At 41.1% G+C, this 25,157-nt stretch overlaps 1 protein-coding gene across 1 annotated transcript in view; it reads left to right on the top strand.

Annotated features, from left to right (window-relative positions):
- LOC126158025 (esterase E4-like) overlaps nt 1–25,157 on the top strand; it is a 209,560-nt gene that overhangs the window by 110,629 nt on the left and 73,774 nt on the right. Inside the window, exons 8-9 of the mRNA XM_049916414.1 lie at nt 18,852–19,048; nt 24,342–24,507. Of these exons, the coding sequence (XP_049772371.1) occupies nt 18,852–19,048; nt 24,342–24,507 (363 nt within the window). The remainder of the gene's footprint in view (nt 1–18,851; nt 19,049–24,341; nt 24,508–25,157) is intronic.

The raw sequence follows: 25,157 nt of genomic DNA, 5'->3' as shown, positions 1-25,157 counted from the left end.
CAAGCGCTAATATAAAGCACTGAAAGTTGGCTAAAGCCGGAAATAAGTTCATCTGATATTTTTACCATGGTTCTTACTCGGTTCTTACTTGTTCGGAAAAGGTGCATTACATACAGTTGATGTATGTCTGTCAGAAGTAGTTTACCTTGTAGTGAAATTGAAGTACATATTTCCTGTGAGTTAGCACGGGTACAGGTTGTATTTGACAACCGGAATAAATTAACAACGCATTACTTTTCCCGACCCTTCGACTCAGATCATACAGTTGCTGAACAGTTTAAATACAACATGAGTCATTTCAAATACGTATTCCAATCATGCAATTACGGTTGGTGGTGATTTAAATCTATGCTCGATATGTTGGCGGAAATATGTGTTTAGAGGCGGCAGTAGGCATCAAAAGTCGTTCAATACCGTACTGAATGCCTTCTCAGAAAATTATTTTGAACAACCAGATCAGTGCCCACTCGGAGTGTAAATGGTCGCGAAAACATAGTTGACCTTTTAGCAACAAATAATTAACGAAATAGGGAGCATCATGACAGATACAGAAATTAGTGAGCACAAGGGTTTTGTAGCTAGACTGAACACTGCAACACCCAAACCTATCAAAAATAAAATCAAAAAGCATCCATTTAAAAAAGCAGATAAAAAGTTAACTTAATACCTTCCTAAGAGACAGCTTCCACTCCTTCCAATCTGACTATGTAAACGTAGACCAAATATAATTTAAATTCAACGAAATAGTGTCGATAGCAGTTGAGATATTTATACCAAATAAATTAATAAGAGATTGTAGTGATCCCCCATGCTACACAAAAGAGGTCACAACACTATTGCAGACGCAACGAAAAAAAGCATTACAAATTTAAAAGAACACAAAATTACCGAGATTGATAAAGTTTTAAAGAAGCTCCAAATTTAACGCTAACTTCAATGCGAGATGCATTTAATAGTTTCTACGACGAAACGCTGTCTCGAACCATGGCAGAAAACCCAAAGGTCCTATGTAAAGTACACTAGTGGCAAGACGCAATCAATACCTTCACTGCGTGATAACGATGGTGATGTTACTAATGACAGCCATACTAAAGCAGAGTTACTAAACACGGTTTTCCGAAATTCCTTCACAAAAGAAGACGAAGGAAATATTCCAAAATTAAGAACTGCCAACATGAGTAACTTAGAAATAGATATCCTTGGTACAGCCAAGCAGCTTAAAACACTTAAGAAAGGCAAGGCTTCCGGGCCAGATTGTACACCACACATGTTCGTTGCAGGGCATGCTCCATCCTTAGCAATCATGTACAACCGCTGGCTCGTAGGAAGATTCGTACCCAGAAACTGGAAAGTTGGACAAGCCACACAAACACCCAAAAAGGGAAATTAGCTGTTCAACAACTGCATGATCTGAGTTGAGTAATAAGCTAAATTACAAATTCATATTATTAACGTCGATTTGCAGTATGGTTTTGGAACATATACTCTGCTCGAACATTATGAATCATCTCGAAGGAAACGATTTATTGATAATTAGCCAATATGGATTAATAAAATATCGTTCTTCTGAAACACAGCTAGTTATTTATTCCCATGAAGTAATGAGTGATATTGGCAGGGGACATCACATTTATTCAATATTTTTAGATTTCCTGAAAGGCTTTCACACCGTTCCTCACAAGCAACTTCTAATTAAATTGAGTGCCTATGGAGTACAGTATCAGTTGTGTGACTAGTTTCGTGATTTCTTGTCAGAATGGTCACAGTTCGTAATAATTGACGGGAAGTCGTCGAGTAAAGCAGAAGTAGGATCTGGCGCGCCCCAAAGAAGTGTTACAGCCCTCTGTTGTTCCTGATTTACACAAACGATTTAGGAGATAATCTGAGCAGCCATGTTAGGTTGTTTGCAGATAATGCTGTCATTGAACGTTGTGTAATTTCATCAGATAATCCAAACGATTTGCGACATGATTTATACTAGACCTGTGTACGATGCAAAAAGTGGCAATTGACTCTAAATCATGAAAACTGTGAAGTCATCTTCATGAGCACCAAAAAGAAAATCCTTCAAATTTCAGTACACGATAAATCACATAAGTCTAAAAACTGTGAACTCAACTAAATACTTATAGATTACAAGTACGAATAACTCAAACTGGAATGATCACATAGATAATCTTGTGGGTAAAAGCAAACCTTACACTTCGATTTATTGGCAGAACAGTTAGGAAATGTAATAAGTTTACTAAAGAGACTGTATACACTACCTTGTCAGCCCTCTTCTGGAGTATTCCTGTGGGGTGTGGGATCCATATCAGATAGGATTGACGGAGGAGATCGAAAAAGTTCAAAGAAGGGCAGTTCGTTTTGTCCATGCTGACTATGTAGATAATTAAACGCAAATTAAAATTTTCTTGCTCTACTGCAATGGTCCCGCATTAATGAAGTTCTATTCCGATATTTTACGTGTTGTACGTGGAAAATGATGGTAGTATAAAGTCACTCACCTATGGACTGATTGCTTTAGACAATTTTTATATCTTGTGTAGCCTATTGTAGTTGAAATGCTGTCCTACAGTCCTGTGTAGAGACAATCTTAGACATGTAAGAAAGTATTTCATTCATCGTCTCGTCGACAGCGTGGATATAGAAAATGAAGCACAAGTTCAAAATGGTTCAAATGGCTCTAAGCACTATGGGACTTAACATCTGAGGTCATCAGCCCCCTAGTCTTAGAACTACTTAAACCTAACTAGCCTAAGGACATCACACACATCCATGCCCGAGGTAGGATTCGAACTTGCAACCGTAGCAGCAGCGCGGTTGCGGACTGAAGCGCCTAGAACCGCTTTGCCACAGCGGCCGGCAAGCACAAATTCGGACTGCAGGAAACAAGATTAATATGGACGTATGGCCAGACATGAGTTCTGAAGGAGAAACACCTACTCGAGGGTGGACATAACATACCATTGCCATTGATACTAATCCCGGTGTCAGGAACAGGGCTTGCCTACGCTGATACAGTTTTTTTTTTTTGTTTTTTTTTTACTTAATAGGTTGGTAGGCGCGTTTATCTATATGCGAAATCAAAACAAACCGATTGTTCAAACAACAGAAGACAGATTGACCTCGGCGCTATTACATGTATTGATTGGCAAGGCAAACATAGGTTTTAGCCGTAAACAGTGTTCCCAAGCAATTCTTAGCTATTTTGTAGAATGGGAAGACTGCGAAAAACCTAACTCATGAAGCAAATCTATTCTAATATTTTTATTTACTTACAGCAATGCCTAAAACTAAAGAATATTCAGTTGACTTCAAACAAGTTATCTTAACAGCACTGAGTCAAGGCCCAATTCAGTCCTTCGTTGCGAAGAAGTTTGTCATCTGACAATAGCTTGTGAGTGTCTGGGTCCAACTTCATAACATAAGGGGAGACTAACGATGCATGAAGTGGTCTGCCCCGAAGAACCATCCAGAAAGAAGACATAATCAGGCGAAGACGATCGATGGCCAGGGCTATACGTGATGATCTATAGGTAAAACACGGGATGAAGGTCCATGTTTCGACATTTAAACGTCGTTTAGCATCTATAGATCTGTATGTGCAGGCGACCTTTTCGAAAATCTGTGACAAGTGCGAAAAATAGGAAGGCAGACTACAATTTGCTGAAAATATGCATCTTGGACCGCTGAAGGCGGATCAAACATTCTATGGAATGATAAAAGCAAGTTTAGTCTCTTCTTTGCAGACGGGATACAGTACGTCCGACGGCCGCAAAACAAGAGGAATGACAGAAAGTGTCAGGTACCCACCATGAACCACGAATGATGAAGTAACATGGTGTAGGGTTGTGTCTCAACATGTGGTGTAGTTCCTCTCGTCGAAATTTATGCTGTAATGGATGGTCTGAAGTATGGTGAAATATTAACACACCATATGACACCTCACAGAAGACGGAATACGACTCTTCATTGATAATTCCCACACGACGACCCTCCGAAGCACACTTCAAGCTGTGTGAGGAAATGCAATCCGAAAACAAAGGAAGTAGGTTACAGTACACTTGTTCGCCCACTGCTTGAATATTGCTCACCAGTGTGGAATCCGTACTAGATAGGGTTGATAGAAGAGATAGAGAAGATCCAACGGAGAGCAGCGCGCTTCGTTACAGGATCATTTAGTAATCGCAAAAGCTTTACGGAGATGATAGATAAACTCCAGGGGAAGGCTTTGCAGGAGAGACGCTCAGTAGCTCGGTACGGGCTTCTGTTGAAGATTCGAGAACATACTATCACCGAGGAGTCAAGCAGTATATTGCTCCCTCCTATGTATATCTCGCGAAGAGACCATGAGGATAAAATCAGAGAGATTAGAGCCCACACAGAGGCATACCGACAATCTTTCCTTCCACGAACGAGACTGGAATAGTAGGGAGAACCGATAGAGGTACTCAAAGTACCCTCCGCCACACACCGTCAGGTGGCTTGTGGAGTATGGTTTTAGATGTAAAAGTTTTGAAGCAGCACAAAGTAAAGGTATTCGAATGACGAAGCCAGTCCAGACTTAAACATCGTAGAATATCTTTGGGGTGAGCTGGATAGACGTGTTCGCCATAAAACAGCACCAACAAGGAGGAATTCTGTAAATAATTGTGAGAGCAATGGAAAACGGTGCCTCAGGCGCGATTGGCCAAACTCGTGGGGTCTAAGCCATCGAGGCGTGCTGCAATAATGCACGCAAACGGCTATGCAACCATGTAGTAAGCGAAGAACATCAAGGGCCAAGACTTATTATTGTTTTCCTTGTGTTTAGTTATAACAAAATACTTTTCAGCCTATGAGATTTCTTCATTTGTGTTTTATTATTGATGCTAAGATTACAATTAAATAATACTTGTAAGAAAATAAATTACACATTATAAATATTTGGTAGTTAATTTCTTTCACTTTTCTCCTAAGGAATTTGTTTCCCGATTTTATTATCTCTACAAAATACTTTTGAGCGGTACTGTAAGAGGCTATCTTTGCGAAAGGCGGTATTATCAACCTTCACAACACCGATAAGTGGGCTACAGAGAATCCGCATGGTATGCTGGCAGCGAACCACGAGCACCACTACAGCCTCAGTGTACGGATAGCGATTACTGGCGACCGTCTCGTGCGATCAGTCGTCTCTCCTCAACGCCTCACAGTGAAGGCATACACTATCTGTCAAAAGTATCGGGATATTAACAAGGTGTGTGTCGACCCTTCACCTTTATGATGGTTTGAATCTGCTGGGGGCTCTTTCAGTGAGGTGTCTGAATGTCTGTGCCGGAATGGAAGTCCGTTTTTCATCAAGAGCCGGAACCAATGAAGGTAGTGTTGGATTCTGGGGTCTGGAGCGAAGTCGACGTTCTGAAACATCCCTTATCATCGGGTTCAGCTCGTAAACGTGGGCAGGCCATTCCATTTAAGGAATGTTACAGTCCACAAACAACTGCCTCACAGATGCTGCTTTATGACATGGTACACCGTCGTGCTCATGTAAACAGTCATCATCTCCGAGTTATTCCTCAACTGCTCACAGCACACAATATTGTAAAATGAGTTCATATCCTTCTGCACTCAGCGTTTTCTTAAGTGCAGTAAGGGAACCACATACCAACGAATCCGAACACTCCCACAACTGTAAGACCACCTCAAAAGTACTTCACCGTTGGCACTATACGTGACGGCAGGTAACGTTCTCCAGGCATTCGGCGAACTCAAGCCGTCCAACCGACTGACAGTATTCAGCATGATTTATCACTCCAAATTACTCGTTTTCAGTCATTCACTGTCCAGTCGCTTAGCACTGATTACGGAAATGTATGGCTTATCAGTAACTCCCCGATCATTATACCCCATTCTTTTCCACACTCTTCCACGCTCTACGTACGTTCATTGTGCTGCTTGGAGCGCTGATACCACTTTGAATTCACCTGGGATTCCTTCCTCTGATTTAACGCAATTTTTTATAACCACCCTCCGTAATGCTCGACAGTTATTGCATGGGGTCTGCTGGGTCTTGGTTTAGCTATGGTTGTTTCTTTCACTTCACAATCACATTACCTGTTGAGCTTAGAAGGATGGATCTGTTACTCAGATGACGCCCAGTGACTTGTCCCCGTTCGACGACACTGAGCATTGCGGACGGAGACATTCTGCTGTCACAGCTTCTCTACTGACAACGCAATACTTCCCATCTCTCCCCAGGTCCAACTCTCATGGCATCTAGTGGTCAGTTCCGCATTACATAGGGATGTCCGAATAGTTTCGATCAGGTAACATATCTGCACTCCGTACAGTTGACCCTATCTCTCCTGCTGGAAGACATGTCTTTGGAGACATGAAGGGTAATGGGGCTACCCCACGAACGTGCTCCATCGCACTGCCCTTTTTAATGTGGAGCTGAAACATTAGTACTGTTTGCTTAATGTATTCTCATGTGAGCTTTCACACTACAACCTGCACTGTGAAATATTTTTTACCTCCAGCTCCAAATGGGTTTACTTGCTTTCCAATGCATTGCGATGATATGTCCGTGTGACCTTTTTTGTTCCTTATTCTCTCAGGAATCGTTTCCTGCAGTTTGTTCCAATTCACCTGAACTTTATCGTGGCACGGAATGTTCACTTTACTTCCTTCTGTAATTTTCACTGTAGGACGTTACCGATTATGAAAATCCACTAAACGAACTCAGTCACGGCTCGCACGTTGCTGGAAGAGCACGCCTACCTCGCCTTCTAAGAACGGCGAAAGGATGTATTACGACTGGTGTGCTCCCCAGATAAACTCTAGAGTGGTTCGCCCATTGTATGCTACGGCCCCTCACACCATGACGCCAGGATTGGTGCAATATACACTCTAAGACAAAAGTAAAACGACGCACCACGAAGGAATTATCCTAAAAGAACGGAAATCGGTAGATGTGATGTACATTTACAAACAAACAAATAATTACAGTTTCAGAAAAGCTGGATAATTCATTCAAGAGAAAGAGCTTCATAAATTTACCGATTCAACAACGCATTGGTCCACCTCTGGTCATTATGCATGCAGTTATTCGGCTTGTCGTTGACAGTGCTGCTGAACGTCTTCCTGGGGGACACCGCCCGAAATTCTGTGAAATCAGCGCATTAGATCGTCAAAATCCCACGCTGGTTGCAGGGCCCCGCCCATAATGCTCCAAATGTTCTCAATTTGGGAGAGATTCGGCGACCTTGCTGTCAAAGGTAGGGTTTTGTAAGCAGGAAGTCAAGCAGTAGAAATAATTGTGCGCTGGGGGGCATTATCTTGCTGAGTGAAAGCTCAGGATGGCTTGCCATGAAGGGAAACAAAATGGCGCGTAGAATATCATTGGCATACCGCTACGTTGCAAGGGTGCCGCGGATGACAGCCAGTGGGGTCCTGCTATGAAATGGTTGTCGGACCGTATGGCGGACGACAGTAAGTTTGGTACCCCGATATCTGGGGCGTCTCCAGACACGTTTTCGGCTTGGAATCCCATTCACTGGAGCTCCAAACTGAGCCCTGATGACCAGCTAAGACGTGTCTGGAACCACCACGGACAGCCGTGGGATAACAAACTGTCACCCGCCATACGACCCGACAACCACGTGTAATGGTCTGTGGTGCCATTTCTTTTCATAGCACATCCCTTCTGGTTGTCACCAGTGGCACTCTTACGTCACAGCGGTATGTCGACGATATTCTGTGCCCAGTTTTGTTACCCTTCATGACACATCCTGGGATTACATTTCAGTAACATAAAGCCCGCCCACTCATGGCGAGACATTCTAGTCATTCTTTTCTCGTTTGCCAAACCCTCTCTTGGCCAGTTAGGTAGTCGGATCTGTCTCCAATTGAAAACGTTTGTAGCAGTATAGGCAGGGCTCTCCAACCAGCTCGGGATTTTGACGATGTAAAGCACCAATTGGACAGAATTTGGTAAGAGATACCTCAGGTAGACACCCAACAACTGTATCAAGCAATGCCAAGCCGAATAACTGCTGCATAGAGGACAGAGGTGGACTAACGCGTTATTGACTTCCTCAATTTATGAAGCTCTTTCTCATGAATAAATCGTGCAATATTTCTGAAACTGTAATAATTTGTTTTTCTGTTCATGTACATCACATCTATCGATTCAGAATACTTCCACTTCATTTGGATAATTCCCTCCTCCTGTAGTGTTCGGTTGGGAGGGCTGTACCCGTGATCGTAAACAAAGTGTTTAGTAATCACATCAAGAACTATATTCCTATACAGGAACAAATTGACAAGAGATTCATCCTCTTTTTTTAAGTTTCTGTTCACTTCCTTTTCCGGGATCTCAAACGACTACCATCAATGTAGTTTTATTCTTATGAAAACAAAAGGATGAACAGTAACCAGATACTGTTGATAACGTATTTTTAGAGGGCTGTTAACGGTTTCCAACCAATAGATTCATCGTCAGACAACTTTTCATGTTGGGAACCCTTCATGGCCCTCTAAAAGTGCGTTTTTAACAGTATCTGGCTACTGTTCATCCTTTTTGTAAGAATAAAACTATATAGATAGTAGTCGTTTGAGAGACCGGAAAAGGAAGCGGACAGAAAATACCCGAAAATATCAGTCAGCGTGTGGTCGTTTTTGGTTTTGGTCGTGACGAATGTTCCTTGCGGTTGTGTTGGCCTACAACAAAAAGAATATAAGAAAAACGACTACCTTACTATAATTTGAACTCAAAAACGAAGCAAAATAATGGAAACAGTTTTCTAGCCCCTGATTTTCTTCTCCCTGCTGATCAACTGCGATTCACAGTAATCAGATAATAGACCTGAAGCTGACCTTGACAAAGGTCTGAACTGGTAATCTGAATAAACATACATTGTGACCAAGACAGCTTCCGTCTTCCTTCAGGTATGCTCACACTATTTCTTTAGCTTTTGAGTGGGCGGGCTGAAGGCCTGAAGGAGGAGCAAAATGTGTAGTAATCACATCAAGAACCAGATTTGCATACAGGAACAAAACGGCAGGTGTTTCAACAAGTTTTTTTCCAGGTATAAGCTCAATGGCTTTCCTCTAGTTTTGAATAATACTATCTTCTTTAAAAAAAAACTGAATACCTTTTCCGTCAAACAATCCGTATTTTAACGCAGCCAAAGTTCGAAGGTATCAGAGGAGAAGTTTTTGCAGTGGTAAAATTTTACCGTCTACACAAAGAAATGTTAAAATTTAATAAATTTTATTAACAGTTCAGTATGCAGTAACGAAGTTCAGCAACTGCGATAGTGCTGCTCCCTTTATATATTATAATATTTGGCCTTACAAACCGTCCTGGCAGAGTTATTTAATTATTGTGCCAGTTACTCCACTGTGCGTTGAACAGTAAAAAATTATAAATGGTGACAGGTAATATTTGTAATCTGATACTGAGACAATTGGTTTCAGTTTTTCAAGTACACTACACTCCATGTCAGAGATTCGATGGTGTGCAGATTGTGGAAGAATTTCCAATAATGCAACAACGCCACGCGGATTCCAATAAGCGAAAAGAAGCCGAAAAGCTATAAACATAAATGGAAGTATGGTCGGAAGGAAATCTCAAGTCCTAAACACGAGTCTAATGCCTAACAATGGTGCCGCGCCGCTCAATAGGTGCTGTGGGGGCCGACGGTCGTAAAAAAAGCAGCTAACGATCGTAAGTGCTAGACAGAATAGCCGCAGCACCAACCGACTGTGAGGAAACGCTGTGAACAGCACCACCTGACAACGGCAGTCGCTGAGCGTTATTCACGTTACTCCCATGGGAAGCTCTGCTTTACAGCCAGATGGATTTTGCCGCGGGTCTGTACTCATCCGCTACCCGTCAGTTTCCCAGAAATCTTACAGTAGTTGCAAGGTGCTCACCGAAGACCAAGGACACAGATATTCGTTTAACAAAATAAGGCGTCATTGTAATACTTCTGTTGCTCTTCGTGGTGCCAGTCCTAAATGTATACTGAAAACCACGTTTCTTTTCAGACTTTTGCATTGGTGTGTTTGACGATTAGCTTCGTAACACAGTATTTTTAGGCACTGGTGTTGAGATCACTGTAGAGACTACGTATTCGATATTGTCCTGTTTTCTACCAGTCACAAAGCACTCGTCACATTGATTATTGATCGTCATTAAATACAACTTATGTGACATTCCCTTGGTGTTACGAGCTCACAGTTCTTAGTTGACAAAGGAATCAACATTGATTCTCCCATTCATAGTTGAACAAAGTTCTGTCGCTCTGTTAACCTACAACATCCATGAGGCTGTAGAAGATGACCTGTTTTTCCACTGCCGGATGATATTCAATACAGTTGCACAGCGCAGCTTGTAAAGGAGAAAATAAATAAAAACACGAGCTTCTGGAATATTGGGGCAGCTTTGTGGCTTTACTGTAGACTTACTGGCAGACAGAACTCAATCGTCGTTCTCAACGGAGAGAAAACTTCAGATGCGAAAGCAGCTTAAACTACATCCCGAAGAAGTTTTACAGGATCGTTACTGTTAATGATGCAAATAACCCGGTGAGTAGCATCGACGTCTCTACGGGACTCTTCGCAGATGACGGTGTTGTATACAGGGGACATCATAATTAATAGTCAAAACTGGCACAGATGAAAGTATCCGATAACAAAAGCAAAAACTTAACACTAAACTTGGGTCGGAAAATGAGCAGTTTGCGTGATAATTGCGAGTGTGGGGTTACTGATTTCAGTATGAGGTTTGTCCTGCTTAGAACAAGAGTATTTGAAATGTATGTAATTTTGATTAAATCTTCATTTAATTGAGCACAATTGTCTACCTTAACAAGGGATAAAATACTGTTTCAGCACGGTACAAGTTACAGTCTACTGTATTTTCGTACCTGTTAACGGAGGTATACACAAATCGTACCCTCACCTGGACCCAATACTCCATTCGTCTCTTGAGTGACTTCCGCATTCTATCAAACATCCACGATCATATCATGAAGCTAGGCAAGAGTGTACAGTTCGCTGCTCCAATTCTTCAACAGTATCGTCGCGACTGCCGAACGCCTTTGAGACAGGAAAAGAAGCAGATGAATGAAGTCAGGTGACTTTGTGAACTAACTTACACGCCTTGTCCGACCTATCCATCTCAGACCACGTTGGTACATAGATCAGCAGTTTTGTCTGCCGGCGCTCCATCATGCATCTGCCACATTCCCCGACCATGAATTATGCATGGAAATTGAGCGCAGTTACATGCGGACATAATTGAAGTGTTTGTTTCAAATGCAGTTGTTCTAACTAGAACAGTATTTCATACTGAAATCTGTAATTGCTCATAATCACGTGGCTACAGTTTGTTTTTTTTTTTTTTTTTTTTTTTTTTTTTGCAAACGACTCGATTGCGGTCTCATGTTTAGTGATAATCTCTTGCATCCATTATCTTACACTTTCACGCATGTCAGTTTTCGTTATTAATTGTGATACATCGCTTACAGGGGATTCGCAACACTGGAAAATTGTTTTGAAATGAAGGAAGATTCGCAGATGATGAACGTTTGGTGCAAGAATGGCGAACCGACCCCCACTACATACAAATGTTGCGTATTGCACATTAAAGCTGGATAAATCAGCTATTGCTAGTTTGTACCACTGGCGATTAATCACTGAAATAAGTAGAAGTCATTCAGCATTTAGGAGTAAGCGTCCAGTGCGATATAAGATGGAACGAGCACGTAAAACTATTTACAGAAAAGCCAAATGCTCTGCAGACTCATTGGAAGAATCAAATATAAATTAAGAAGATAGCTTACAGAGTGCACGCTAAGAACTCCTCTCCTGCTCTAACCTCTTCATCTCAGAGTAGTATCTCAAGATAGTACTTGCACCCTACATCCTCAATTATATGCTGGATGTTTTCTAGTCTCCATTTTCCTCATCAGTTTTTACCCTCTTCAGTTGCCTCTAGTACCACTGAGGTTATTCCCTGATGTCTTAACACATGTCCTAACCATCATGTCCCTTCTTCTTGTCAGTGTTTTTCAAGTATGCCTTTCTTCGCCGATTCTACGGAAAACCTCATCACTCCTTATCCTATCAGCGTAACTCATTTTCAACATTCTTCTGTAGCATCAAATCTCAAACGCTTTGATTCTCTTCTGTTCCTGATTTCTCACTGTCCATGTTTCACTCCCACACAATGCTATGCTCCAAACGTATATTCTCGGAAATTCCTTCCTCAAATTGAGGCCTGTGTTTGACATCGGTAGATGTCTCTTGGTCAGAAATGCTGCCTGTTTCTGTGCTAATCTGCTTTTTGTGTCCTCCTTGCTCCGTCCGTCATAGGTTATTTCTTTCCAATGTGGCTGAATTCCTTAGTTTCGTGACAACTAAGTTTGGTGTGAAGTTTTTTCACTATTCTCATTTCTGCTACTTCTCATTACTTCCGTCTTTTTTCGGTTTACTCTCAGTCCATATTCTGTAATTATTAGACTGTTCACTCCATTCAAAAGGTCATGTAACACATCTTCATTCACTGAGGATAACAGTGTCATCAACGAATCTTATCGCTGACATCCTTTCACCCTGAATTATAATCCCACTCTTGTACCTTTCTTTAATTTCCATCATTGCTTCTTCCATGTATAGATTATGACTGCATTCCCATCTTACACACTCTTTAATCCAGGTACTTCGTTCTCGGTCTTCCAGTCTTATTGTTCCCACTGGGTTCTTGTGCGCGTAGTACATCACCCGTCTTTCCCTATAGCCTACTTCCATATTTCTCAAAATTCCGAACATCTTTGTCCATTTTACAGTGTCGAACTCTTTTCCTAAATCGATATATCCTGTGAGCATGTCCTGATCTTTCTTCAGTCTTGCTTTCATTATCAAGAGCAATGTCAGAACTGCCTCTCTGGTGCCTTTACCTTTCAGAAAGCCAAACTGATTGTTATCTAACAGCTTCTCAATTTTATTTTTCATTGTTCTCTGTATCATTCTTGTCAGCAGCGTCGATGCATGAACCGTTAAACTGAATGCGCAATAGTTCTCGCACTTAACTGCTCTTCCTATCTTCGCATTTGTGTGGATAATATTTATCCGAAAGTCTTATGATACGTCACCAGTTTCCTTGATTCTACGTAGCAAACTGAATAGTCGTTTGGTTGCCGCTTCCCCCAATGATTTTAAAAATTCAGATGTAATATTATCTGTTCCTTATCGCTTGTTTGATTCAAGTCGTCCAGAGCTCTTTCAAATTTTGGCTAATACTAAATGCCTCTCAACATTCCTCAGTACTTCAGTATCCCACTTCGTTCCATACTGATTCTTCCATTCGATTCTCTTTAAACTTCGATTTCTTTTTCATCACTAATGAATTATGGTCTAAGTCTATATCTGCTCACAAGGATGCCTTAAAATCGAATACCTGATTTCAGAATCTTTGTCTGGCCATGACGTAATTCAGGTGGAATCTTCACATCTGTCCTGGTCTTTCCCAAGTATATCTCCACCTCCTGTGATTCTTGAACAGAGTATTCGCTATTACCACAAACCCCATACTCTCCCGTAATGCTTTCTTCTATTTCTTCCCCTGCAACTGAATTACAATCCCCTATAACTATTAGATTTTTGTCTCCCTTTACGTACTGGATTACCCTTTCGGTATCCTCAGTCATTTTCTCCCTATCTTCACCTTCTGCTTGCGACTTGGCGTGTATATCTCAAATATCGTAGTCAGCGTTGATTTGCTGTCGAATCTGATGAGAACAGCACTATCACTGAATTGTTCCCAGTAGCTCACCCTCTGGCCTATTCATAACAATTCCTACTCCCGTTATGCCATTTTTTGCTGCTGTTGATATTATCCTATATTCGGCTGACACGAAATCCGTATCTTGTTTGCATTTCACTTCACTGATCAAACTATATCTAGACTGAGGCTTTGCACTTATAATTTCAGATTTTCTAGATTTCCTGCTACGTTCAAACTTCTGACGTTCCATGCTCTGACTCATGGAATGTCATTCTGGCGTTGATTATTCCATCTTTTCCTCATGGTCACCTCCCTTTGGCAGTCCCGTCCCGTACATCCGAATGGGCGACTAATCTAGAAGTTTTTGCCAATGGAAACATCATCACGACATTTTTACTATTACAGACGACATTTTCTGTGGATAAAAATCATGTATTTTTGATGTAGTGGTTTCCATTGCTTTCTGCACCCTCATGCCGTTCATTATTGCTGATTCTTTTGCCTTTTAGGGACAGTTTCCCACCCAAGGGGAAGAGAACCTGCCCGCTTCCCCACCCACTGCGAATGCCGTTTGCAGAACGACCGTGACTTATTATAGTCGCTATTAGACATAATTAGTAGTGGAGCTACATAAGAGCCGCACGTTTCGTCACTGCTCCCGTTAGCCAATTCGAGAGCGTCACACATACGATCATCTCAATCAAGCGGCCGACGTTAGGGGAGAAATGTTATTCATCAGGGCTAAACTTACTACTAACGCTGCGAGGAATATACGTTACGAGTAGAGCCAAGTAAACATATTACTATGCGCCACATATATCACATGCAGTGGCCACCATGGTCAGACACACTATAAGACAGTTGTTTAACTCGCGTACCATTTGTTCAAAACTGGTTCAAATGGCTCTGAGCACTGTGGGACTTAACAGCTATGGTCATCAGTCCCCTAGAACTTAGAACTACTTAAACCTAACTAACTTAAGGACATCACACAACACCCAGTCATCACGAGGCAGAGAAAATCCCTGACCCCGCCGGGAACCATTTGTAATTAGAACATTCAGAGGGTAGTGGTAATAACGGTACACCCACCAGCCAACACACACAGCCATGTGGCTTCTGGAGTACAAGAGTAGACAGAATAACGCAAGCAGGGGGACTGCAAAACATTGTTGACAGTGGGTGAATTAAAGAGCGTATGCTTGCAAGTCGCTAAGCCTAATGTCCTCTTTACTGAACTATGGACACATAAGTCGTGCAGTAAATATGATCCTGTCTTGAAATTGCAAACCAGGTCCTGCAGTACACACAGACCGCTAGCGCCGCCCACGTACAGAGAACTCTATAATGTACCAGTCAAGACGTTTATCATTTTTAAAACTATTAAAATAATTATGCCGCATGACGGAAACAAATTATATTACAACTACTATGTCAGCAGTGTTCTTATTTACAGTATTTAGAGAGAGATACATTGCCTTCGAACAATATTCTTTGTCATACGAAATGTACAACGTAATCTAAATTGCACTCTCTATGTTCTGTAATAGGGCATACAAGCGGCCAGAATAATTACGAAGAGTAACGGAAGGCGTTGGTGAGTTTGTTTCATAGCTACAGTAGTGAGAAAATACACATTTGCGCTCAGTAACTAAGCAAAACATGCGTTTATTTCCGGTGACAGTTGACATTTCCATCGATGAAAAGTAAACCTGAGGGGTATTATTGCAAAAACTCACATTCTTTCTTTTCCACCTAGACCAAGATAATTGCTCCGCATTGTTAAGCCAGTCCAACTGCATAACGTGTTACAAAGACGTAATTTTCTGTGTTTTAGGAAGTATAAAATTCCAAAATTGTTTCACATTTGGCATTCTCCTGTCTATTATTTGCAGCAATATCTACAGTACCCATTTTCATCGTTCAAGGTTCCACTGAAGCTTTTAATCCAATTTTCTTGATATGTGCTGTATTTTATCTAAATAATATTTCCAAAGTAAAACTTGCACGTGTATATCACTACAATTAAACACCACCAGTTAAGAAAGAAAAGACTTTGAGGTTAGAACTGTTACCTTTGTATGTCCCGTGCTAGCGCACGCCAAATTTTCATCGTCAACATAATTACGTAATCTGTTAATCATTTTTACACTTATTATAATTGTAATTAAATGATGCCGTTAGTATTTTCCCCATCTTCAGCAACTGTAGTTGTATACATCGAAATAATCAGCAACTGCATAAAAGAAATTTTATTTCCTTAACCGGTTTCACACACTTAGTGTCCTTCCTCAGAAGTCCGCCCCCGGTAGCTGAGTGGTCAGCGCGACAGAATGTCAATCCTAAATGCCCGGGTTCGATTCCCGGCTGGGTCGGAGATTTTCTCCGCTCAGGGACTGGATGTTGTGTTGTCCTAATCATCATCATTTCATCCCCATCGACGCGCAAGTCGCCGAAGTGGCGTCAAATCGAAAGACTTGCACCAGGCGAACGGTCTACCCGACGAGAGGCCCTCGCCACACATCATCATTATTATCTTCATAAGTTTATAATCACGAATTATTTGCAAGTGTCGGCAATAAGGTACATGCACCATATTTCTCTGGTGTGTCGTTCACAGTGTCTGTGCAAAAATGGTAGAAAGAAGCTAAACAACTAGTGCGGACATCATGCCAGAACTGGAGCTAATTATTAGTTGTTTATTAGCTGATTAGCTCCAGTTCTGGCACTACACCTGCACTTGTTGTTTGGCTTTTTTATACCATTTTTGCACAGGAACTATGAACCACATGACCACAGCAATATTCTGTATGCATCTTACTGTTGACACTCGCAGGTAATGTGATAGTTATAGCCTTCTGAAGGAGGGCATGAAGTGCCTGAAAACGGCAAGGAAATAAAAGTTCTTTCACACAACTGCTCGCTGATTATTTCGATATAAATGACGGCGTTGTTCAGCATTCATACCAGCACATTAATTCCTGTTCTCTTCTTCCTACCTATTTAGCTATTCGCTAAACGAGCACCCTTCGTTTGCACTTAAATCACAGTAAATTTAGTGAGAGTGGGTAAATTTCAAATAAAATTCGTGGTGTTGACGAAAGGAGAGAAGACTATAAACTGATTTAATCTTTAATTTCATTCCCTTGTAGTGAGCCACGTAAACGTGCGGTAGCTTCCTGAAGGCGTTGCATTCTTGCTGTTATTACTAAAAGGAAGAAAGGAGCGTTAGGGTTTAGTGTATAGTTGACGACGAATTAATCGGAGCACAATTTTCTTACTAAAAGAATCATCCCCAAGTTTGTTTTTGGAAATTAGGGGAACCCACGAAAAAGACAAATCTGAATGACTGAAAGGGAAATTGAAACGTCTTGCTTTGGAATATGAGTCCAGTGTCCAACCAATGCGTCACTTGCTTGATCTGCATTTACCAAACGCAAGTTGTGAATAATGTATTGTTCTGTAGCTCCAGGAACTCTGAGAGTCAAACAGAGGCATTTAAAGGACATTATAAATAAAAAATATAACCCCGACGTCGTATCGGAACCTTCTATACGTCTTCGGTTGAAAGAGCGAATAAAGAAATGTTCCAAGGTTAAAGAACACTAAATCTTGTCCGCTTAGAAAAGAGCTTGTAGCTATGCTTGAAAAGAGTTTATCGACCTATTTCAATAGGAGCTATGGTGGAACTATAATTTTCATCTATGGGTGCCAGAAAAAGCCTGCTAAACCACGAAATGCAGCTTACAAAATTTCAACTACTAAATATTAAGTGGGGAATCTAGCAACACGCTACAGCTCCCAACGTATCGCTCTCGTATCAACTTCGAGGACAAGTTTAGCCTAATGTTACACAGAGACATTTAATAAGTCATCTCACCTTGTTCCGTTCGCGAATGGAACGGGAAGAAACTCCAGTATGTGGCACAAAGAGTTGTAAGCCTACAATCTACCAGGAAATTCGTATTGCATTGTAGAGTGTGAATGCAACTTGGATGTAGATAAATCAGCTTCTAACAAAGATTCCCTATAACGTAGTATATAGATATTGCGATAATATCACTTTAAGTAAGCAAACAACATGAAAGGTGAGTTTAGTGTCCTAGAATGTATATGCGGTATAGTTAGTACAATACCTAAAAGTAAATCGCAAAAGATGCTATCCTTTAACTTCACTATTTAGTTTTTCAGCGTATCATATTTTCTAGTTTTCCCATTTTTAAGGACGACATAAAAGGGCGACTGCCACTAAAAGGAGGGACAACAATCCACGCTTAGAAATCATATTTAAACACTATGTAGGCCACACAATACTTAAAAATGGGAATAATTCTTGAAATGCGTTGTGCTCGCCATGAAAAAGCGTAAGTTGTGTAGTAACTTTATTATTTAAATCGTTAACGAAACAGATGTTGATTTTCTAAAAACGTTATTTATAATGGATGAAATGAAATCGGAGAATGATAAGCCTTTAGGTTTTTACAAATGTTTAATAGATGTAAGGACTAGAAATGAAATTGAAGATGATGATGTTACTGTGCAAACATGTGGTTTGATGAATGAGCTTTCAACATTCATTGTTTACATTCCGAATATAACACATAAGTAGGAATCCTATCGAAACAATGTAATAAAAGTGTAGTATGACCAGAGAAGTTATTTTACAAATTTTAAACTTTTCTTTCCAAATTTGATGTGGAACTCTGATATTCAAATTTATGTCACAATAAAAGCATTATCTGAACTTCAATACTTCAACCAACTGACTTGATGAAATTTACATCTTTGGAAACTTGTACAATAACAAGACTGCAGCTTTCAATAATACAAAAGTTAATTATATGTTTTCCTTGTTTTTTGCACAAATTTAGAAAAGTCGAGAATTTCTATTCTGTATCTGCATCCTCTTCGTCTCTACGCGTTCACAACTTTATGATTCTGAAGCGGTACGGTACGCAAAATTATGTTCCAGAAGTAAACTGGTAAGCATATTGTTGAACTGCTGTTGGGATTTCAGAAGCTTTTATTCTTATATCTAATAACGCAAAGTTTATGTGTTTGTTTGCACAAACAGGCTTGTTTAGCAGAGCCATCGCCATGGGCGGCTCTCCGCTGAACCCTTGGGCCTTCAACCACTCTCCCCGGCATGCCGCTATGATCTTCAGCGCGGCTTTACCCACTGACAGCTCCTGGAACTACAGCCACGTGGCCGAGGATTTGCGGACGCTCTCAGTGGGCGATCTGGTCGCTGGACTGCCAGAGGCTTACCAGGTACTGTCTGCAACTGGCCACTTCAATAGGACAGTACTATTCCTGCTATTATTCCAAACACTAACTGTAAGTGGCTTCAGCTCCTACGTCGAGAATGTTCTCAGCGGCCGTACAATGAGTGTATACGTCAGGGCATTTAGGCCTAATATTAAAAAACAGTATCTATTGGCTGTAAGGTTATTATTACTACAACTTCTGATGTCCTGGGTGCGTCACATTCAAAAACAATTTGGATAAATAGAAATTAAAAGCCAAGTGGACTGAAATGGAAGAGCTGTGAAGCTATGTTACCAACATGGCGCCTATTTTGGGACCCGCCATCTTGAATGCTTGCTAGAGGGCAGAGTACTGGGTACCATGAACGTTCACACAAGCTCATCCATTCCGTTTCTCAAACATGTATGCATAGTTCAGAACGTCATGAGAACTACGGTGCGCCATCGAATAGGTCTGGTGAGCCGTCAGTCTTGACAATAAAAAGTAATACAAAGAACTTAATTTTTTGAAGCTCTTTAAGTGGTTTTCAACAAATTAAGTTCTGTTTGATTAAATAGTGCATCATTTCAGAATAAAAGTACCTGTAAAGTGATTAAACCCACAATTTAGAAAAGCATGTGGGATGTAGGGCCTACACTACATTCCGTAGTATCTCGTGCATTGTTAGACACAACATATCGTTGTAAAGTATTATAAGTGAATGTAATAGAACTACATAAAGAACAGACTGTTTAATTGATAAAAAATTTCATTGTTTTTTCTTGATAAATGTGTAATTTATATTAATGAAGTTTAACCAATGAGCCAATATCGATTCCATGGCAAGTAGTCCAAACTCTAACGAACTATGTTGTGTCACTGTGATGCGCAGAAAACTTTTTATTGTTCTCTGTGTGTAACACGATTTTCAGCTTCAGCCACACATATCCTTATAACGACGCCTTATTTCTCGAAAACGTCGCTCAATTTTTACTGAATAATTCTCCTTAGGAGCTGAAATGGAGTAAAACAGTCACCTAAGACAGCGTCTTGAATTGCTTTCAGAGCATTCATTTCTGTCCTGTATCAGCTGACACGGCATTGATATTCGTTTCTGACTATCTGTTAGATCTCTTTTCAAGCTCTGCCTTGGGTGAACTAGGATAACTTCACAAGAAACTGAAATTTTCATTCAATTTAGCCTCATATCAATACGCGAGGCTGGTTATAACACAGTCCAAACTAATGTAAAAATGCGTTTGAATCTATATTCAGGAGGGTGCTCACCATGAAACACAATAGAACTAAAAAACGAAATTAAACCGACGTTTCTTATATTCACACATTTAAAAAAAATTAATTTGAAAAATCGTAGCTTCTGTTCTTTATTTTCCTTTTTTGTGTTCCATGAAATTGATGCGCGTCTCAATCGGATAATTCACGACGATTAGTGTACAAACTAGATGTAGAGTATTGACATCTTTATTTACGTCACTGTCTTAAGGAACCTATCACTCGAATCAAAATGTGCAAATATACTTTTGTTTTATTAGAAAAGAGTAGTTTGATCCCTTAATCATAGTTTTTGCTATTTGATCGATTCGTCTATTGGTTGAGCTTCACGATTCATTGTAATAACTGTTTAAATTTTTGATTTAGAAGTTTAAGGCGACAGAACAAGGGACAAGAGCCATAAACGATATTTCACTTTTCCTAAAGGCACACAGTACAGCACTATCGATAACCTGCCATATACAAAAAGTTTTGAAATAATTCTGAAATTCCAGTACGAAGTTTTGGCTTCCTAAACTTGGACATACATAGCGCTAAGAAATATACAAACAGAACAAATTGCAGTCTGTTCTTGTAGTCCAATTCAGCTTCGTCAAAGAACATAAGCTTATTCAATACATAAATGGCTCTCGCCATCCGCTTTCCATGAAACATCCCTTTGGAGCACGGAAAAATACTCCATGAAGTGGTTTTTCGAGGAGGTAATTCGTTGTTAATCCAAAAACTATCAACACAATCGCCTCATATATCTTATGCCTGCAAGGTAAATACAAGAAATCTTTTTTTTTCCTTTTCAAAATGTTTGCAGTAAAAAAACGCATCTGCAAAAGGTCCCGTATTTTATGTTGTTGTGACAGATACTAACGATTTAACAAAAAAACTATTCAGTACGAGTTTAATGGACAATTATTTCCTGCTCTTTGACGTAGTAAGAGAAACGACCGAAGTATGCTTAAAATTATCGTCTTTGAAATAGTACGCATTTTCCTTTTTTATTTTCAAATTCATATACGTGTTAAAAATATGTTTTAAGTAGATTAATACGTAATTTGTTGATCTGTTGTTCCTCATATTCGTTTCACTCTCGTCTGTTTATGGTTGCCTGTGCTGCCTTAGAAGTTCACTTTCTCAAATAGCTGATGATTGATTTTATGCATGTATCCTGAGGCGCTTTTCAGCTACTGAGTGGTCAAAAAACCTATTACCTTTTCCGATTCTAAAGAACTACAAAGCAATAATATTTGCTGATGAGTAAACGTTTTGAAAAAATGTCTTGTTCCTTTTCACTTGTTAAGTTTCGACGATTTCACAGCATACTGATGCAGTTGCTGCCGTTGCTGATACAAACCTAATTTTAGTACGCACTTTCTTAGCTCCTACGTTAGAAATCGTTACTTTTTCAACTAAATTTTCACACTTCATGACACATTGATCCGTAGTTAATTTATACACCGGCAACTTGTAAACGACAACTACTAATTTTCCAGTTATTTCATGTTAGTACTGGCCACATACATACATGTAATTTTCAGTAAACGAAATGAAAACCAACACATTGTACCTGTTACAACTATAAGCTCCCCTCGAAAGTGGATGTCGATCGTGGATGTCCACGCTGGGTCGTAAACTGTTTCCATTCTGCTTGTTCTGGGCTCTCTCTGCCTATATCGAGGTCATTCGCCCGTCACATCACCCGACTAATGTGATGCGTTCTGAAAACATTCAGTTAAGGAAATCGAAGTAAACAACCTGTCTACATTAGGTAATCAATGAGTTTCTCAAGCAGAAGTAATATTTGTGCATACTTGATATTTTTCGGGAAATTTATCTAAAACCGTATAGCACACAAAGAAAGGAACGGCGAATGAATAAAAAGGAACTGTTCGCAAAAAGGAGCGATCAACACTGAACTAGTTCTCCACGATGAACGAGTCTGACCATCTCTAGCGGACAGTGTGGGAGACAGTACGGGAGGGGTAGGGAAGGTGTAGTGCTGTTTGTGGGAGCATGCAGGGATGTGGTGGAGACAGGGTAGAGCTGCTAAGCGTAATAGGGTAGGTTTGGGGAGGGGCGCGGAGAAGGGGAGCGGGAAATGAGGGAAGTAAAAAAGGGAGTAATGTCTAGTGGGTACACTGGGAGAATAGAAGGTTGCCTAGTGCTTGAACGGGAGCAGGGAAGGGGATAGGCAGACAAAGGACAGGAACCAGCGAAGGTTGAGGTTTGGGGGTATCGGAATGTAGGATATTTTGCGGGAAGACTTCCTGTCTGCACAATCCAGAATATCTGGTACGAAGGACCCAGATGGCTATAAAATATTTTAGGTAAAGGAGGTACTAACATCCCCTCTATTTACAAAATTGAATGTTGGATTATTAAAATCTTCTTGAATGATGACAGTAAATGCAGCCATTGGACGCTAGGTCCATGGAAGAAAACCACTGATAAATTGCAACACCGTCTGGATGTTAACGTCCTGCTTCCAGCATTCGCGCAGGCGCTCTGGCTCTGGATCGAATCCCCTCGGCAGTTTCGCTCCGCTCCGTCCGGAACCGCGCGACCGCTACGGTCGCAGGTTCGAATCCTGCCTCGGGCATGGATGTGTGTGACGTCCTTAGGTTAGTTAGGTTTAAGTAGTTCTAAGTTGTAGGGGACTTATGACCACAGATGTTGAGTCCCATAGTGCTCAGAGTCATTTGAACCATTTGAACCACTCGGCAGTTTAACGAGGGCCAATGTGCCGACTAGCCTGGATGTGGTTTTCAGGCGCTTTCCCACATCTCATTATATGAATACAAATGTTTATAAACTATTCAAAAGGGGTTGCAACAGTAAGGGCGTCCAGGCGTCCTGTAAAATGTCACATCTGATAATTACCATGTCAATCCCATGTATGTATTCGATAAAGGGCAAAAGAGAAAGAAGAAGACTGACAAATGTCGACGACAAAGTAGGAATAAAGGCAAAACCATATGCAGTGATGCATCCCACTGTTCATCAAGGCACCTATTCTATCAGGTAATACGGGTCTGCCCACATGGAGGGTAGCTATATATATTTTAAATGTCTGCACCAAATTCTTCAAAGTAGTGGAGGGGGGGGGGGGGGGGGAGAGCAGAGAAAGCAAGTTCTATGTACTGAAGCCCAACACACTGGCAGCCACAGGCAGGTCGAACAAGCTGCCATTTCCTCAAGCAGTTCTGACATTACACATGTGCTTACTAGTTTATCATGGCACAACACGACAATCACTTGGTAGCAGCAGGTCAGATCGCCAGTGTTGGCAACGACTAGATACAAAACACTCATGGCACAGTCAGCCCGCTTGCATTAGCTTCAGTCGATCCAGAACTAGGGGGCACTCATTCAGGACTGATGAACAAACTATACAGGTGAGGTGACAGAACCCTGGTGCATCTCTCATCGTGACCGATACAGGAACCTACTGCCTGATTGTGTCCTCTCGTCTGCTTGCCTGTAGTGTCCCACAGGTGATCTATACCTTCAGGTCACCTGGCCTCAGTCATGTCGAATATACGTCGGTTACCATCAACACACATCTTCGCCATCTTCATCAGAACGTAGTACATGCTGGATAGTACTAGCTGTCTCGTCAATTGCTCATGAGTGTTTCACCGAGCATCCGCTTCAAAACAATACTGATGATTCATGTGTAAAAAAAAATTAAAACATTGGCCGGCCTGGGTGGCCGAGCGGTTACAGGCGCTACAGTCTGGAACCGCGCGACCGCTATGGTCGCAGGTTCGAATCCTGAGTCGGGCATGGGTGTGTGTGATGTCCTTAGGTTAGTTAGGTTTAAGTAGTTCTAAGTTCTAGGGGACTGATGACCTCAGAGCTTAAGTCCCACAGTGCTCAGAGCCATTTGAACCAAGCCAATTGAAACATTGGGGTGTACATAGCAACTGGAAATCGATGATAACCATACAAACCTAACCAGGCTTTTCAACATTAACACTGCAGAATAGCTGTAACTGAGCCATCCCATTATCCTGAGTCATTTTCGCAGGAATGGTACCCTGATGTGATCCAGTTGTTTGTGCCAAGCATCGAACCAGCATCCTCAGGAGCCTTCATGATGGACACGCCATGGTCAGTGCTGGAACACAATCTCCCTAACGCTGTGCCCTTCCTCACAGGCAGCACATCAGCTGAGGGGAAGCAGCTACTGAAAGGTAAGCAGCCCACCACTGCTGATACAGCTCTGGGACTACGCAGAAGGCCAGAGATCAACAAAATTGTTGTCAAACATGAACTACAGTTTTTTCATGTCAGCCAAAATATCTTCACTTCCAGTTCCCAAGTTTTACAGAGGCTATAGATTCAGGAATAGACAGACACATACCTGCAGTAGTTCCTGCCCCTTAGTTTCCATAAATGGGATAGCATAGTGAAAACAAATAGTAACAGTACTGTAAGTGTTCTGGTGCATAGTTCAAGTTTTCTCCACTAGATGGAGCTGCAGTCATGGTGCTGCAACCATGTACATCGTCCAAATATGCTCCTCCTCACTTCCCTTTCTACCCACACCATCCCTTCCCCTTCTCATCCTCTCCCTCTTATTTTACCCTTCCCCTCCCCTCGCCTGCCTCTCACTTGGTCCTTCACCACACTTCACACTATATGACAAAAATTACAAAAGAGTCTAAGATAGTACAACCATCCCATATGCGGTTTGGAACCCCTCTCTTCGCACTGCCCAACATTCTCTAGCTAACCTCAGCACAGTATTAAAATGAAGTAACCCAATAAGGTTTTAGCTTCAATAAATTAATAAAATAAATAAAATGTATGCCTTGCACAGGATATCTCACTTACAAAGTAA

Source organism: Schistocerca cancellata, chromosome 2, assembly GCF_023864275.1.
Source record: "Schistocerca cancellata isolate TAMUIC-IGC-003103 chromosome 2, iqSchCanc2.1, whole genome shotgun sequence".
Lineage (NCBI taxonomy): Eukaryota > Metazoa > Arthropoda > Insecta > Orthoptera > Acrididae > Schistocerca > Schistocerca cancellata.
This window is presented reverse-complemented; position numbering and strand designations above follow the sequence as displayed.